The sequence below is a fragment of the Hyperoodon ampullatus genome, assembly GCF_949752795.1.
Source record: "Hyperoodon ampullatus genome assembly, chromosome: X".
NCBI classification, from domain to species: Eukaryota; Metazoa; Chordata; class Mammalia; order Artiodactyla; family Ziphiidae; genus Hyperoodon; species Hyperoodon ampullatus.
This window is the reverse complement of record NC_136913.1, coordinates 15,391,308-15,409,161: the sequence shown is the minus strand read 5'-3', so window position 1 is coordinate 15,409,161 and position 17,854 is coordinate 15,391,308. Positions and strand designations below refer to the sequence as shown.

The 17,854-nt window shown below is 38.8% G+C and overlaps 1 protein-coding gene across 9 annotated transcripts in view; it reads right to left on the bottom strand.

The window, feature by feature from the left end:
• Positions 1–17,854, bottom strand: part of REPS2 (RALBP1 associated Eps domain containing 2) — a gene marked incomplete at its 5' end in the record, with an annotated part of 231,265 nt that overhangs the window by 7,666 nt on the left and 205,745 nt on the right. For all 9 annotated transcript variants that reach the window (XM_079727343.1, XM_079727345.1, XM_079727349.1 and 6 more), the window contains one exon: positions 13,499–13,604. In XM_079727343.1, coding sequence (XP_079583469.1) covers positions 13,499–13,604 — 106 coding nt within the window. The remainder of the gene's footprint in view (positions 1–13,498; positions 13,605–17,854) is intronic.

Sequence of the window (17,854 nt, the reverse complement as noted above, 5' to 3'; positions counted from 1 at the left end):
ACCAAGCCAGCTTTACAACAAATGCTAAAGGAACTTCTCTAGGCAGGAAACACAAGAGAAGGAAAAGACCTACAATAACAAACCCAAAACAATTAAGAAAATGGTAACAGGAACATACATACCAATAATTACCTTAAATGTAAACGGGTTCAATGCTCCAACGAAAAGACAGACTGGCTGAATGGATACAAAAACAAGACCTGTATATATGTTGTCTACAAGAGACCCACTTCAGACCTAGGGACACATACAGACTGAAAGTGAGGGGATGGAAAAAGATATTCCATGCAAATAGAAATCAAAAGAAACCTGGAGTAGCAGTACTCATATCAGACAAAACGGACTTTAAAATAAAGAATATTACAAGACACAAAGAAGGACATTACATAATGACCAAGGGATCAATCCAAGAAGAAGATATAACAATTGTAAATACTCATGCACCCAACATAGGAGCACCTCAATATATAAAGCAAATGCTAACAGCCATAAAAGGGGAAATAGACAGTAACACAATCATAGTAGGGGACTTTAACACTCCACTTTCACCAATGGACAGATCATCCAAAATGAAAATAAACACGGCAACACAAGCTTTAAATGATACATTAAACAAGATGGACTTAATTGATGTTTATAGGACAGTCCATCCAAAAACAACAGAATACACTTTCTTCTCAACTGCTCATGGAACATTCTCCAGGACAGATCATATCGTGGGTCACAAATCAAGCCTTGGTAAATTTAAGAAAATTGAAATCCTATCAAGTATCTTTTCTGACCACAACACTACGAGACTAGATATCAATTACGGGAATAAATCTGTAAAAAATACAAACACATGGAGGCTAAACAATACACTGCTAAATAACTAAGAGATCACTGAAGAAAGCAAAGAGGAAATCAAAAAATACCTAGAGACCAATGACAATTGAAACACGATGATCCAAAACCTATGGGATGCAGCAAAAGCAGTTCTAAGAGGGAAGTTTATAGCAATACAATCCTACCTCAAGAAACAACAAACATCTCAAATAAACAATCTAACTTTACACCTAAAAGAACCAGAAAAAGAAGAACAAACAAAACCCAAAGTTAGTAGAAGGAAAGAAATCATAAAGATCAGAGCAGAAATAAATGAATCAGAAACAAAGAAAACAATAGCAAAGATCAATAAAACTAAAAGCTGGTTCTCTGAGAGGATAAACAACATTGATAAACCATTAGCCAGACTCATCAAGAAAAAGAGGGAGAGGACTCAAATCAATAGAATTAGAAATGAAAAAGGAGAACTTACAACAGACACTGCAGAAATACAAAGCATCCTAAGAGACTACTACAAGCACCTCTATGCCAATAAAATGGACAACCTGGAAGAAATGGACAAATTCTTAGAAAGGTATAACCTTCCAAGACTGAACCAGGAAGGAATAGAAAATATGAACAGACCAATCACAAGTAATGAAATTGAAACTGTGATTAAAAATCTTCCAACAAACAAAAGTCCAGGACCAGATGGCTTTACAGGCGAATTCTATCAAACATTCAGAGAAGAGCTAACACCCATCCTTCTCACACTCTTCGAAAACATTGCGGAGGAAGGAACACTCCCAAACTCATTCTATGAGGCCACCATCACCCTGATACCAAAATCAGACAAAGATACTACAAAACAAGAAAATTACAGACCAATATCACTGATGAATATAGATGCAAAAATCCTCAACAAAATACTAGCAAACAGAATCCAACAACACATTAAAAGGATCATACACCATGATCAAGTGGGGTTTATCTCAGGAATGCAAGGATTCTTCAATATACACAAATCAATCAATGTGATACACCATATTAACAAATTGAAGGATAAAAACCATATGAATAGATGCCAGAAAAACTTCTGACAAAATTCAACACCCATTTATGATAAAAAACCCTCCAGAAAGTAGGCATAGAGGGAACTTACCTCAACATAATAAAGGCCATATATGACAAACCCACAGCCAACATTGTTCTCAATGGTGAAAAACTGAAACCATTTCCTCTAAGATCAGGAACAAGACAAGGTTGCCCACTGTCACCACTATTATTCAACGTAGTTTTGCAAGTTTTAGCTACAGCAATCAGAGAAGAAAAAGAAATAAAAGGAATCCAAATCGGAAAAGAAGAAGTAAAACTGTCAGTGTTTGCAGATGGCATGACACTTATACATAAAGAATCCTAAAGATGCTACCAGAAAACTACTAGAGCTAATCAATCAATCTGTTAAAGTCCCAGGATACAAAATTAATACACAGAAATCTCTTTCATTCCTATACACTAATGATGAAAAATCTGAAAGAGAAATTAAGGAAACACTCCCCTTTACCAGTGCAACAAAAAGAATAAAATACCTAGGAATAAACCTACCTAAGGACACAAAAGACCTGTATGCAGAAAACTGTAAGACACTGATGAGAAGACATTAAAGACGATACAAACAGATGGAGAGATATACCATGTTCTCGGATGGGAAGAATCAACATTGTGAAAATGACTCTACTACCTAAAGCAATCTACAGATTCAATGCAGTCCCTATCAAACTACCAGTGGCATTTTCCACAGAACTAGAACAAAAAATTTCACAATTTGTATGGAAACACAAAAGACCCCGAATAGCCAAAGCAGTCTTGAGAAAGAAAAACAGAGCTGGAGGAATCAGGCTCCCGGACTTCAGACTATACTACAAAGCTACAGTAATCAAGACAGTAGGGTACTGGCACAAAAACAGAAACATAGATCAATGGAACAGGACAGAAAGCCCAGAGATAAACCCACGCCCATATGGTCACCTTATCTTTGATAAAGGAGGCAAGAATATACAATGGAGAAAAGACAGCCTCTTCAATAAGTGGTGCTGGGAAAACTGAACAGCTACATGTAGAAGAATGAAATTAGAACACTTCCTAACATCATACACAAAAATAAACTCAAAATGGATTAAAGACCTAAATGTAAGCCCAGACACTATAAAACTCTTAGAGGAAAACATAGGCAGAACACTCTGTGACATAAATCACAGCAAGGTCCTTTTTGACTCACCTCCTAGAGAAATGGAAATAAAAACAAAAATAAACAAATGGGACCTAATGAAACTTCAAAGCTTTTGCACAGCAAAGGAAACCATAAACAAGAGGAAAAGGCAACCCTCAGAATGGGAGAAAATAGTTGCAAATGAAGCAACTGACAAAGGATTAATCTCCAAAATTTACAAGCAGCTCATGCAGCTCAATATGAAAAAAACAAACAACCCAATACAAAAATGGGCAGAAGACCTAAATAGACATTTCCCCAAAGAAGATATACAGATTGCCAACAAACACATGAAAGGATGCTCAACATCACTAATCATTAGAGAAACGCAAATCAAAACTACAATGAGGTATCACCTCACACCAGTCAGAATGGCCATCTTCAAAAAATCTACAAACAATAAATGCTGCAGAGGGTGTGGAGAAAAGGGAACCCTGTCGCACTGTTGGTGGGAATGGAAATTGATACAGCCACTATGGAGAACAGTACAGAGGTTCCTTATAAAACTAAAAATAGAACTACCATGCGACCCAGCAATCCCACTACTGGGCATATACCCTGAGAAAAGCATAATTCAAAAGGAGTCATGTACCACAATGTTCATTGCAACTCTATTTACAGTAGTCAGGACATGGAAGCAACCTAAGTGTCCACCAACAGATGAATGGATAAAGAAGATGTGGCACATGTATACAATGGAATAGTACTCAGCCATAAAAAGAAACCAAATTCAGTTAGTTGTAGTGAAGTGGATGGACGGAGAGACTGTCATACAGAGTGAAGTGAGTCAGAAAGAGAAAAATAAATACCGTCTGCTAACACATATATATAAAATCTAAAAATGGTTCTGAAGAACCTAGGGGCAGGACAGGAATAAAGACTCAGACTTAGAGAATGGACTTGAGGATGCGGGGAGGGGGAAGGGTAAGCTGAGGCGAACTGAGAGAGTGCCATGGACTTATATATACTACCAACTGTAAAATAGATAGCTAGTGGGAAGCAGCTGCATAGCACAGGGAGATCAGCTCGGGGCTTTGTGACCACCTAGAGGGGTGGGATAGGGAGGGTGGGAGGGAGGGAGACGCAAGAGGGAGGAGATATGGGGATATATGTATATGTACAGCTGATTAACTTTGTTATAAAGCAGAAACTGACACACCATTGTAAAGCAACTATACTCCAATAAAGATGTTAAAAAAAAAAGATCAACAAATAGGTTAATAGAATGGAATAAGAACCCATAAATAAATCACACTTATATAGTCATTAGATTTTTGACAAAGGCACCAGAGTAATCCAAGGAGGAAAAGAAACCCTTTTCTTCAAATGGTTCTAGATTAATGAGATACTGGTATGAAAAAAAATGAACCTTGACCCTAATCTCACAGCATATATAAAACTTAATTCAAAATGTATCATAGGGCTTCCCTGGTGGTGCAGTGGTTGAGAGTCCGCCTGCCGATGCAGGGGACACAGGTTTGTGCCACGGCCCAGGATGATCCCACATGCTGCGGAGCGGCTTGGCCCATGAGCCATGGCCGCTGAGCCTGCGCGTCCGGAGCCTGTGCTCCGCAACGGGAGAGGCCACAACAGTGAGAAGCCTGGGTACCGCAAAAAAAAAAAAAAATGTATCATAGATATTGGTGCAGCCACTATGGAAAACACTATGGAAGTTCATTTAAAAAATTAAAAATAGAACTACCAGGAGTGATGTCAGCAGCACGGCTGAGTAAGACATCCTTCGTCCATATCCACCTGCCAATAACAATTTGGCCTCTATTCACAGACAAAGTGCCTTTTTGGGAGCTTTGGGATCCAGCACCATACACCAAGGGACCCAGGAGGAGTCTCATCCAGCCACGCATCGGGTAATAGGCACATAGACCTCAGTTCCGGCTCTGGACCCAGCAGGGGCCCATGAAGCAGCTCTAGTCCCTCTCGGCCACAGTCCAGGAGACCCTGGAAAACACTGTTTTAGAAAATCACCCACAGATGAAACAGCCTTTGTGGAAGTTCAAGTTTCAAGCAGAGAAGTTCCAGCACAATGCTAGAGAAAAATAATACAAGTCTAGATGCACTGGGGAGGGTAAGAAGAATTGTTTGACTACTCACATCACCTTCTCACAAAGCAGCACAGCTTAGGACTAAAAAAGATCTTGGCCTATGATTTCTCTCATGGGTGAAGGAAGAGTGCATGCGTGAGCACCCAGTTTCCCTGGCTGTGTGGGACACTGTCAAAGAGGCTCATTCCTGTCTCGCCCCATCCAGAGCACTGAATTGTGAACTGCATGACTGGGGGGTGGGGAGGGGGAAGAGGCTGGAGAGTGGTAAACAGGACTCTCAAAAGGGATTAAAGGAACATGGATCTTACTAAATGTGTCCAGGGACTCCATCAAGAAGCCCACCCATAAGCCCCTGGGGATCCTCCAACTGGCCATGGGGCACTCTCAGCACTCCATGGGACTTACACACACCACCAACTTGTGGCAAGCCTCCTGTTCACATTCCTGATGACAGCAGCATGACTGACTGAGCACATACAGAAAGCCTTGCTGGCCCAAATCTGTGGACCATGAGAGACCACAAATTTGAGCTGTAGTGCCATCTTTGGGAAACAAAAGGGAGGCTGTTAGCAGTTGGCCTGGTGTTGTGCAGGATCAGAATAAGGCATACAAGCTTAAGAATTCCGCCACAAGAAGGAACAAGAAATGTTGAGCAAGTGTACCCATAGAAGATCCGAGAACTTCTCAGAATCTCTAATAGGGCTGATAGAAAGTATTTCTCTCCTGAAGGCAGTTAGTAAAGATTGGACGAGGTGACTGCTACTTCAAATGTGAAGACAGCAACACAAAACTTCAAGGAAACATGATGCCACCAAAGAATTAAAATAATCTTCCAGTAACCAATCCCAAAGACATGGAGATCTATGATTTTCCCAATAAAGAATTTTAAATGGCTATTTTAAGGAAACTCAATGTGCTGCAAGAAAACACAGAAAGAGAAGTCAATTAATTCAGGAAAACTACACTACACGAATAAAATGAGAAGTTTAACAAAGAGATAGAAATCATAAAAAAGAACTATACAGAAATTCTGGAGCTGAAGAATGCAATGAATGCAATTAAAAATATAATACAGAACAGCGACATCTGAATGGATCAAGCAGAAGAAAGAATCTGAGATAGAAGACAGAGATTTTGAAACTATCCAGTCAGAGAAGAACAAAGAAAAAAGAATTTAAAAGAATGAAGAAAGGTACGTGATCTATGGGATGTCATCAAAAGAAACAGTTTGTGAATTATGAGAGTTCCTGAAGTTGAAGAGAGAGAGAAGAGGGCAGAAAGCTTATGTGAAGAAATAATGGCTGAGAACTTCCCAAATCTCGGGAGACATATGGATATCCAAGTTCATGAAGCTCACAGATCATTAAACAAACTCAACTTAAGAGTTCCTCTTGGGCTTTCCTGGTGGCACAGTGGCTAAGAATTCACCTGCCAATGCAGGGGACACAGGTTCGAGCCCTGGTCCGGGAAGATCCCACATGCCGCGGAGCAGCTAAGTCCGTGCGCCACAACTACTGAGCCTGTGCTCTAGAGCCCGTGTCCCACAACAAGAGAAGCCACCGCAATGAGAAGCCCGTGGGCACTGCAACGAAGAGTAGCCTCTGCTCGCCAAAACTAGAGAAAGCCCGTGCAGCAACAAAGACCCAATGCAGCCAAAAATAAATAAATAAAATAATAAATAAATTTATTTTTTTAAAAAAGAGTTCCTCTTTAAGACTCATTATAATAAATTTGTCAAAAATCAATGACAAAGAGAAAAATCTTAAAAGCAGCAATAGAAAAGAAGCTTGTAACTTAAAAGGGACCTCTCATAAGGCTATCAGTGGATTTCTCAGCAGGCACCTTTTGAGAGAGTGGGATGATAATCCAAAGTGCTAAGAAAAAGAAAAAAACTGCCAATCAAGAATATGCTATTCAGGGACTTCCCTGGTGGCGCAGTGGTTGGGAGTCCGCCTGCCGATGCAGGGGACGCGGGTTCGTGCCCCAGTCCGGGAGGATCCCGCATGCCGTGGAGCGGCTGGGCCCGTGAGCCATGGCCGCTGAGCCTGCGCATCCGGGGCCTGTGCTCCGCAGCGGGAGAGGCCACAGCGGTGAGAGGCCCGCGTACTGCAAAAAAAAAAAAAAAAAAAAGAATATGCTATTCAGCCAAGTTATCCTTCAGAAATGAAGGAGAGATAAAGACTTTCCCAGGCAAACAGAAGCTGAGGGAGTTCATCACCACTAGACATGCCTTACAAGAAATGTAGAAAGGAGTTCTTCAAGCTAAATGAAAGGACACTAATTAGTGACATGAAAACATACAATATATTGGGGTAAAGTTAAGTATATAGTCAAATTCAGGATACTCTAATACTGCAATATGGTAGTGCGTTAACCACTTAAATCTAGTATAAAGGTTAAAGGAAAAGAATATTTAAAATAACTATAGCTACAATAACTTGTTAATGAATACAAAATATGAAAAGAAGTAAATGATGATATCAAAAACAAAAAGGGGGAAGTAAAAGGATAGAGTTTTTATACACAGTCCAAGTTAAGTTGTTATCAGCATATAATAGACTGTTATATCTACAAGATATTTTATGTAAGCCTCATGATAACAACAAAGCAAATACAAAAACCTAGAGTAGATTCACAAAAGATAAAGAGAAGACAATCAAAGCATACCATTATGGAAAATCATCAATTCACAAAGGCAGGCAGTAAGAGAGGAAGAAAAGAACAAGAGAACTACAAAATAGCCAGAAAATAGTAACATGGTATTCGTAAATCCTTACCTATCAACATTCACTTTAAATGTAAGTGAATTAAATTCTCCAATCCAAAGGCATAGAGCAGCTGGATGGATTTAAAAAACAAGACTGAACTATATGCTGCCTACAGGAGACTCATTTCAGTTTTACAGTCACACATAAGAAAGAATGAAGGGATGAAAAAGATATTCCATGCAAGTAGATACCAAAAGAGAACAGGGTAGCTATTCTTTTACCAGACAAAATAGACTTTAGGCCAAAAACTATAACAAGAGACAAAGAATGTCATTATGTAATGTTAAAGGGATTACTTCATAAAGAAAATATAACAACCATAAATATACATGCAGGCAACATCAGAGCACCTAAATATATTAATCAAATACTAAAAGATCTGAAGGAAGAAATAGACAACAATATAATAATAGTAGGGGATTTCAATACCTTACTTTCAACAGTGGGTATATCATCCAGACAGAAAATCAACAGGGAAATGTTGGACTTGAACTATACTTTATATCAAATGGACCTAACAGACATATACAGAACATTCCAGCCAACAGAAGCAGAATACATATTCTTCTCAAGCACACATGAAATACTCTCAAGGATATATCATATGATAGGTTACAAGATAAGTCTTAGCAGACTTAAGAATATCAAAATCATACCAAGTACCTTTTGCAACTGCAAAGTTATTAAACTAGAAATCAGTAACAGGAAGAAAACTAGAAAATTCAGAAATATGTGGAAATTAAACAAAACACTCCTGAACAACCAATGAGTCAAAGAAGAAGTCAAAAGGGGAATCAAAGAAATATCTTGAAACAAATAAAAATGGAAACACAACATTCTAAAACAAATGGCCAACAGCTACATGAAAATGTGCTCAACATCACTAATCATCAGGGAAATGCAAGTCAAAACCACAATGAGATATCACCTCACACCTGTTAGAATGGCTATCATCAAAAAGATAAGATATAAGTGTTGGCAAGGATGTGGAGAAAAGGAAATGCTTGTGCAATGTTGGTTGGAATGTAAATTGATCCAGCAACTACAGAAAATAGTATGGACGTTTCTCAAAATTAAAAAAAAAAAGAACCATCATATAATCTACCAATCCCACTTTTGAGTATCCAAAGGAAATGAAATCAGGACCTCAAAGGGATATGTGTACTCCCATGTTCACTGCAGCATTATGCATTAATACAATAGCTAAGATATGGAAACAACTTAAGTTTCCATCTACAGACGAATGGATAAAGAAGATGTGGTACATACATACAATAGGGTATTATTCAGCTGTAAGAAAGAAGGAAATTCTGCCATTTGTGACATGGATAGACATTGTGGGCACTATGCTAAGTGAAATAAGTCACACAGAGAAAGGCAAATACCATGTGATATCACTTATATGTGCAATCTAAAAAAGGCCAAATTCATAGAAACAGAGTAGAATGGTGGTTGCCAGAGGCTGGGGGGAGGGGCGTGCAGGAAAAGGGTACATACTTCCAATCATAAGATGAATAAGTTCTGGGGATCTAATGTATAGCATGGTGACTATAGTTAACAATACTGTATTACATACTTAAAAATTGCTAAGAAAGTAAATCTTAAATGTTCTCACCACATAAAAGAAATGATAATTATGTGAGTGATAAAACAGAATGAAATTTTGCCATTTGCAGCAACATGGATGGACTTGGGGCATTATGCTAAGTGAAATAAGTCAGACAGAGAAAGACAAATACTGTATGATCTCACTCATATGTGGAATCTAAAAAAAAGTCAACAAACTTGTGAATGTAACAAAAAGGAAGCAGACTCACAGATATAAAGAACAAACTAATGGTTACCAGTGGGGAGAGAAAAGGGGAAAGGAGCATTATAGGGGTAGGAGATTAAGAGGTACAAATTAATAGGTATAAAATAAGCTACAGGGATATATTGTACAACACAGGGAATATAGCCAATATTTTATAATGACTATAAATGGAGTATACCTTTAAAAATCATGAATCAATACATTGTACACCTATAACTTACATAATATTGTACAGCAACTATAGCAACAATACTTCAATAAAAATAAATAATAATAATGAGGGTGAGAGGGAATTTTTAGAGGTGATGGGCAGTTTTATGGCATAAACTGTGACAGACTCACGGATGTATAATTATCTCCAAACTCATCATGTTGCATACATTAAATATGTACAGCTTTACTGAGGTATGTACAATCGTATCTCAATAAAGTAGGTTAAAAAAAACAAATGTTATCATAGATCTAAATGTAAAAGTTATAACAATAAAGTCTTTAGAAGAAAACATAGGAGAATATCTTCATAATTCAGATGTAGGCAAAGTTTCCCTATATAGGAAGAAAGTTAATAAACCATAAGAGGAAAGAATGATAAATCAGACTTTATCAAAATTTAAAAGTTCTGTTCATGAAAAGATTCAGTTAAAAAAAATTAATAGGCAAAACAAAGACTAGAAGAAAACATTCATAAAATATATACCTTGACAAAGGACTGGTAACCAAGATATATAAAAAGCATCTACCTACAACTCCACGAAAAAGGCTTAAATGGCCAAATATTTAGAAAAGACACTTCATAAAATAAAATATATGAAAAGTAAATAATCACATAGAAAAGCGCTAAGGAGATGTAAAATAAAAACTATCTCACCACAGGACTTGCTAAAAATTAAAACAATAACACCAAGTGTTGGCGAGGATAAGGAACAACCAGAACTCTCACACAGTAGCGGTGGGAGTACTAAACGCTACAACCACTTTGGGAAAAGCTCTAGCAGTTTCTATTAAAACTAATCACACACAATCACCATATTACCTACTAATCCTAATCCTAGAAATTTACCCAAGAGAAATGAGAACATATTCCCACACAAAGACTTATCCAAGAATGTAGTTTTATTCAAAACAGCAAAAACTAGAACCATTTCTGGTGTCCACTAATAGGGAAATTGATAACCAAATTGCAGCATATTCACTCAATAGAATACCACTCAGCAATAAAAAGGAACAGATTACTGAGACATACAACAATGAAAATGAATCTCAAAAACATAATACTAAGTGAAAGAAGCTTTCCATAAAAGTACATGTCAGAGGACACCATTTACATAAAGTTACAGAATAGGCAACAGTATGGCCTAAGAAGTTTATAATAGTGGTTACCTCTATGTGAGTGGGGCAGAAATTAACTGGGAAGGAGCATGAGGGAGCTTTCTGGGGAGATGGTAATGTGCTATATCTTTGATAGGGGGTTGAGATCCATAAGTAGATGCATTTGTTAAAAAGTCAGCAAGTGGGGGCCTCCCTGGTGGCGCAGTGGTTGAGAGTCCGCCTGCCGATGCAGGGGATACGGGTTCGTGCCCCGGTCTGGGAGGATCCCATATGCCGCGGAGCGGCTGGGCCCGTGAGCCATGGCTGCTGAGCCTGCGCATTCGGAGCCTGTGCTCCGCAACGGGAGAGGCCACAACAGTGAGAGGCCCGCGTACCACAAAAAAAAAAAAAAAAAAGTCAGCAAGTGTACACTTAAGATTTGTACACTCATTGTATGTAAAATTTACAACATGAGAAAAACTTGTAAAAATATTGAACTCTAGTTAATGACATGCATGTTAAAATATTTAGGGGACGCATACAGATGTCTGCAATTTACTTGAAAACATGTTAAAAATAAGATGGACTGAAGGATAGATAAGAGGGATAGAAAAACATGTGATAAAACAAGTATGACGAGATGTGAATGGTAGAACTGAAGTGGTGGCTATGAAAATATTCACTGTATGATTCTTTCAACTTTCTAGTATGCTTGAAAATGTTCATAATAAAATATTAGGGGGAGCTCCCTGGTGGCCTAGTGGTTAGGATTCCGGGCTTTGACTGTCATGGCCTGGGTTCAATCCCTGATCTGGGAACTGAGATCCCACAAGCCACATGGCACAGCCAAAAAAAAAAAAAAAAATTAGGGTGAAGCGGGGTAGTAACGAAAGAGAAAATAAAAAAGGAAGGGACAGCAGAGGTTGCTAAAGAGGGATCACCAGTGAAGGAGAAGGACAAGGAAAGTATGATATCCCAGAAACCAGTTAGAAAAGACATTTCAGAGGAAGGAATGGTCAACGGTCAATGGCATAGATTTTTCTGAAAATCCAAATAATGTTAAAACAGGCCCAAGGAATTTGGCTGTAAGAGGGGTGTAAGTAGAGGAGAATGAAAGCCACAACGAAGCGGAGGGAGAGAAAACTGTTGGTGAGAAATGAGAGACAATAAATGAAAACAATTCTTAAGACACTTGGCTGTGAAAAGGAGACCAGAGAGACGGGGCAGCAGCTGAGGGAGAATGTGGCGTCACTACACTGAACACCAGAGCATGTTTATGTGTGGGTGGCAATGAACCAGTAGAGAATCAGGGGGTGTTGTGGCTGCCCCGAAAATATATGTTTAACTCCCAACCCTCCGTACCTGTAAATGTGACCTTCTATGGAAACAGGCTCTTTGTGGATACAATCTAGTTAGAAATGAGACTGTGCTAGATTAGGGTGAGCCCTAACCCAATGACTGGTATCCTTATAAAAAGAGGGCATGATAAAAAGAGGAATTTGGACACAGACACAGAGAGACACAGAGAAAACGCCATGTAACAGCAGAGGCAGAAACTGGAGTGATGCATCTACCAGCCAAGGACTGCCAGCCACCACCAGAAACCGGAAGAAGAAAGGAAGAATTCCCCCCTAGAGCCTTCAGAGAGAGCATAGCTCTGCTGACACCATGATTCAGACTTCTAGCCTCCAGAGCTGGGAGAGAATAAGTTGCTAGTATTTTTTTTTTTTTTTTTGCGGTACGCGGGCCTCTCACTGTTGTGGCCTCTCCCGTTGTGGAGCACAGGCTCCGGACGCGCAGGCTCAGCGGCCATGGCCCACGGGCCCAGCCGCTCCGCGGCATGTGGGATCCTCCCAGACCGGGGCACGAACCCGCGTCCCCTGCATCGGCAGGCGGACTCCCAACCACTGCGCCACCAGGGAAGCCCCAGTTGCTAGTATTTTAAGCCACCAAGTTTGTAGTGCTTTGTTAGGACAACCCTGGGAAACTAATATAGGGGAGATCAATGGTGAAGAGAAACAGCCGATGAGGACGGGGTAATGTCCTTGAGAAGCTGATATGGAACCATTTCCAAGATCCCAGGGCAGGAGTTAGCCTTCGAGAGGATCAGGGCCACCCTCTTCCATTGAAATACGTATAGCATCATTCATGGAGGATCTAAACAAATGAGGGGTTTACCCAGAAGGCTTGGACAATAAAGAATGTTCCAAAGAGCCTTTGTAATAGCTTCTCTGTCTTTTTAACTAGCACACAATATGCAGCCTGCGTATTAAAGCTACGAGTCTTCCTCTAAGCATACAAGAACCAACCCATGAAACTTAAATACAGCAACTCTGCCTTCCAAAAGGAGTTTGAGAGCAAAGAGCAAGTCTTACCAACAGGAATGGAACCACATGCTCAGCCAATGTTTGTCAAAACAAAACACAACAGACAGACACAAAGCCTGGTAATCCAAATTCAGGAAGCTCCTTACCTTGAGCTGCTGCTGGAGTTCACTGTTCAACCGGGCCAGCACTGCATTTGCCTCTTTATTTTTGCGGATAGCAGTTTGAATAGCCTTCTTCTGTTTGGAAGACTGTCTACAAAAAAGTACAAACAGTTCACTGAAATAGAACTTAGAGGTCTGGATCCTTGTGGGTCAGAACTCTCTGATTCACAGTAAGTGCTAAACTAACAAGGGGCTAATGTCACAGGGCTCCAAAAATAAAATCAGATATTCACACAGGCAGGCAGGCAGGCACACACCAAAGGAAAGAAATTTGTTGGCATGAATTATTTACACCTGAAGTAATTTCCATTTTATAACTTGAAGAAAAGCTGTGAGTTGGGCCTTTTCAAACACTCTTCGTTCCATTTATCCAAAGACATTTTAATAACTATTTCTTCCTGACAAATGACATTAACTGAAATGCCCTTTTTGTGCAATCATTAATGGTGTTTCAAAGAACTGCAAGTGGCCCCGTGGACAAGTGTGAAGGAAAAGAACAGAAGAATATTCCCTTTAGCAAAAAATCCTACATTAACTTAGCCAGCCTACATACCTCTCTTTTATTTCTTTATTATTTGGCATGAATGCCTGAGTGTGTATGTGTGTGAGCACGTGTGTGCATGTGCATACACCAACATACATTCTGTGGCACTTGAGAAAAACACAAAAATGTTTTAATACCAGTCTTTCCAAATTAAGTCAAGAGTAAATTCACAGAACAGGTATAACTAAGGGGACCACACATCCCACCCGGCCCATTACAGTCTCTGCTTACACTGCCTGTCTGGCCCCAATTTTTCTTAACACCCTCTTTCCCCCTCAAAACTGTCAATGTGGTTGTAGAACCTACATACTTATATCCCACAGCAAGAAATACTGAATCCTCAGAGCAAAAGGGCAATCTAGGTTCCCCTAGAAAAACAAACGTATTTGTAATCACTGGGAGAAGGGTTCTAGGCCAGAGCGACTGAACGAGAATGCACTGTGACCACTAGAGAGATCTGGTGACTGTTCACTATGAATATACACTATGCTAGCCACTCTGCTCACCTGTAGAAGGCATGCTCCCTCCCCAACAAGTTGAAAGATTAATTTTTTTTTACCCATAAATGGGCAGGGAAGACGCTTCAAAATCTATTTTTTACAAGATATAGATTGGATTTCTGGTTTCAGGATGAGACGGAGTAGGCACACTTCTCTCTATTCCTTCCACTAAATACAGTTAAAACCCTGGACATAATATACAGAATAATATAAGATGACTCTGCAAAGTGAAGTGAAGTGGAGTGAAGAAGGCAAACCAGCTAGGAAACTCAGTACCAAGGGAAAGAATAGCCACGAATTCCCTGGGTTTTCTTTTTCACTTCATGCATCCCATCAATGCCAATGAGAGCAGACAATATAAAGCCTCCCCAAAATTCTGCTCTCTCTAGCCAAAGGACTTGGAAAGGGGCAGCCTAACAAGACAGAAAATTAGACACAATATCCCTCCTGAATACAGATGTAAAATCTTTAATAAAATATTAGCAAATAGAATTCAGCAATATAAAAAAGAATTATATATCATGACCAAGAGGAGTTTATTCCAGGGATACAAGACTGATTCAATACTCAAAAAACAATCAATATAATTCACTATCTTAACAGGTGAAAGAAAAAAATCACATGATCATGTCAACTAATATAGAAAAAGCACCTGATAAAACGCAACACCAATTTATAATAAAAACTTTCAGAAAGCTATTAATAGAGGTGAACTTCCTCAACTTGATAAAGAACCTCTACCAAAAAAACTATAGCTAACATCATACTTAATGAAAAACTGAATGGTTCCCCCTAAGCTTAGGAACAAGGCAAAAATTTCTACTCTCATCACTATTTTCAACATAGTGCTGGAAGTCCTAGCCAGCCCAATTATACAAGAAAAGGAAACAAAAGGTACACATATTGAAAAGAAAGAAACGAAACTGTCCCTATTTGCAGATGACACGATGGTCCATGTAGAAAATTCCAAGGAATCTATAAAAAAACTCCTAGAATTAACAAGTGATTTCCATAAGGACAGAAGTGAATTTGCAAGATAGATTAACCTACAAAAATCAGTAGTATTTTGATATACTAACAATGAACACCTGAAAATCAAAATCAAAAATACAACTTCATTTATAAAGACTCAAGCTGAAATTCTTAGATATATCACAACATATACGTAATTTACATGCTGAGAACTATACAACACTGATGAAAAAAATAAAATAAGATCTAAATAAATAGAGAAATAAATGTTCATGGATTGGAAAACTCAACATAGTAAAAGATGTCAACTCTCCCCAGATTGACATAAAGGTTTAACATAATTCCTATAGAAATCCCAGTAGGATTTTTGTAGCTCAAGACAAAATTATTCTAAAATCAAATGGAAACTCAAAGGAATCAGAATAGCTAAACAATTTTGAAAAATAATTTTAAGTGGGAAAAACAGAAGACATATAGCTATAGTATCAAGTGGTGAGGTAGTGAAGATACTAATCTTCATTACTATCTTGTGTGGTATTGGCAGAGGGAAAGACACATAGATCAATGGAACAGAATAAAGAACCCAGAAATAGACTCACACTAGTACAACCAACTTACTTTTGACAGACGTGCAAAAGCAAGTCAATGGAGAAAGAACAGCCTTTTCAACAAAAGTGCTGAAGCAATTCAATATCCATAGGCCAAAAAATGAACCTTGACCCAAATCTCACACCTTATATAAAAATTAACACAAAATGGATCACCAACTTAAATGTAAAGTGTAAAATTATAAAACTTTTAGAAGAAAACGTAAGAGAAAAAATCTTCAGGACCTAGAGCTTAGTGAAGAGATTTTAGAGGTGACAAGAAAAGCACAATCCATAAAAGGAAAAGAAATAAGTAAGTTGGACTTCCTTAAAATTTTTAAACTTTTGCTCTGCAAAAGACTCTTTTAAGAGGATGAAAAAACAAGCCCCAGACTGAGAGAAAACATTGCAAACCACACTGATTTGTATTTAGAATATATAAAGAACTCTCAAAACTCAACATTAAAAAACATTTCAATGAGAAAATGGGCAAAGGAGATGAAGAGACATGTCACCAAAGAGGACACATGATGGCAAATACACACATGAAAAGATGTTCTAGCCATTAGGGAAATGCAAATTAATACCACAGTGGGATACCACTACACACGTATTAGAACAGCTAAATTTAAAAAACAGTGACAATACCAAATGCTGGTGAGGATGTGGAGACACTGAACCTCATACAGTGCTGGTGGGAAGATAAAATGGTACAGCCATTTTGGAAAACAACTTGGCAGTTTCTTTAAAAACTAAATATACACTTAGCACACAACCCAACAATCACACTTTTGGACATTTAGCCCAGAGAAATGAAAACTTACGTATACACAAGAACCCGTACACAGATGCTCAAAGCAGCTTTATCTGTAATACTCGACAACTAGACACAAACAAAATGTCTCTCAATAGATGAATGGCTAAACAAACTGTGGTACACCCATAGCATAGAATACTGCTTAGCAGTATTGATTTATACAACAACTTGGACAGATGTCAAGGGCATTATGCCAAGTGAAAACAAGCCAAACTCAGAAGGTCACATGCTGTGTGATTCTATGAATATAACATTCAGAAAATGACAAAGTTATAGAGATGGGAAACTGATCAATGATCACCCCGGGTAAGGAGTAAAGAAGAAGATGGGGTAAGGGTGACTCCTGTACCTTGATTACAGTGGTGGTTACAAGACACACACATGTGATAAAATGGCAAAGAACTATACATATACACTGTCCCAACATCAATTTCCTAGTTTTGATATTATACTATAGTTAGGTTAAATGCAATCATTGAGAGAAACTAGGTGAAAGATACACAGGACTTCTTTGTACTATTTTTGAATTTCCTATCAATCTATAATTATTACAAAACAAAAAGGTTTGTTTTTTTTATAAATTTATTTATTTATATTTTATTTTTGGCTGCGTTGGGTCTTCATTGCTGCATGCGGGCTTTCTCTAGTTGCGGTGAGTGGGAGCTACTCTTCGTTGCGGTGTGCGGGCTTCTCATTGCGGTGGCTTCTCTTGTTGCAGAGCACGGGCTCTAGGAGCACAGGCTTCAGTAGTTGTGGCATGTGGGCTCAGTAGTTGTGGCTCGCGGGCTCTAGAGTGCAGGCTCAGTAGTTGCGGCACACGGGCTTAGTTGCTCCGAGGCACGTGGGATCTTCCCAGACCAGGTCTCGAACCTGTATCCCCTGCACTGGCAGGCGGATTCTTAACCACTGCACCACCAGGGA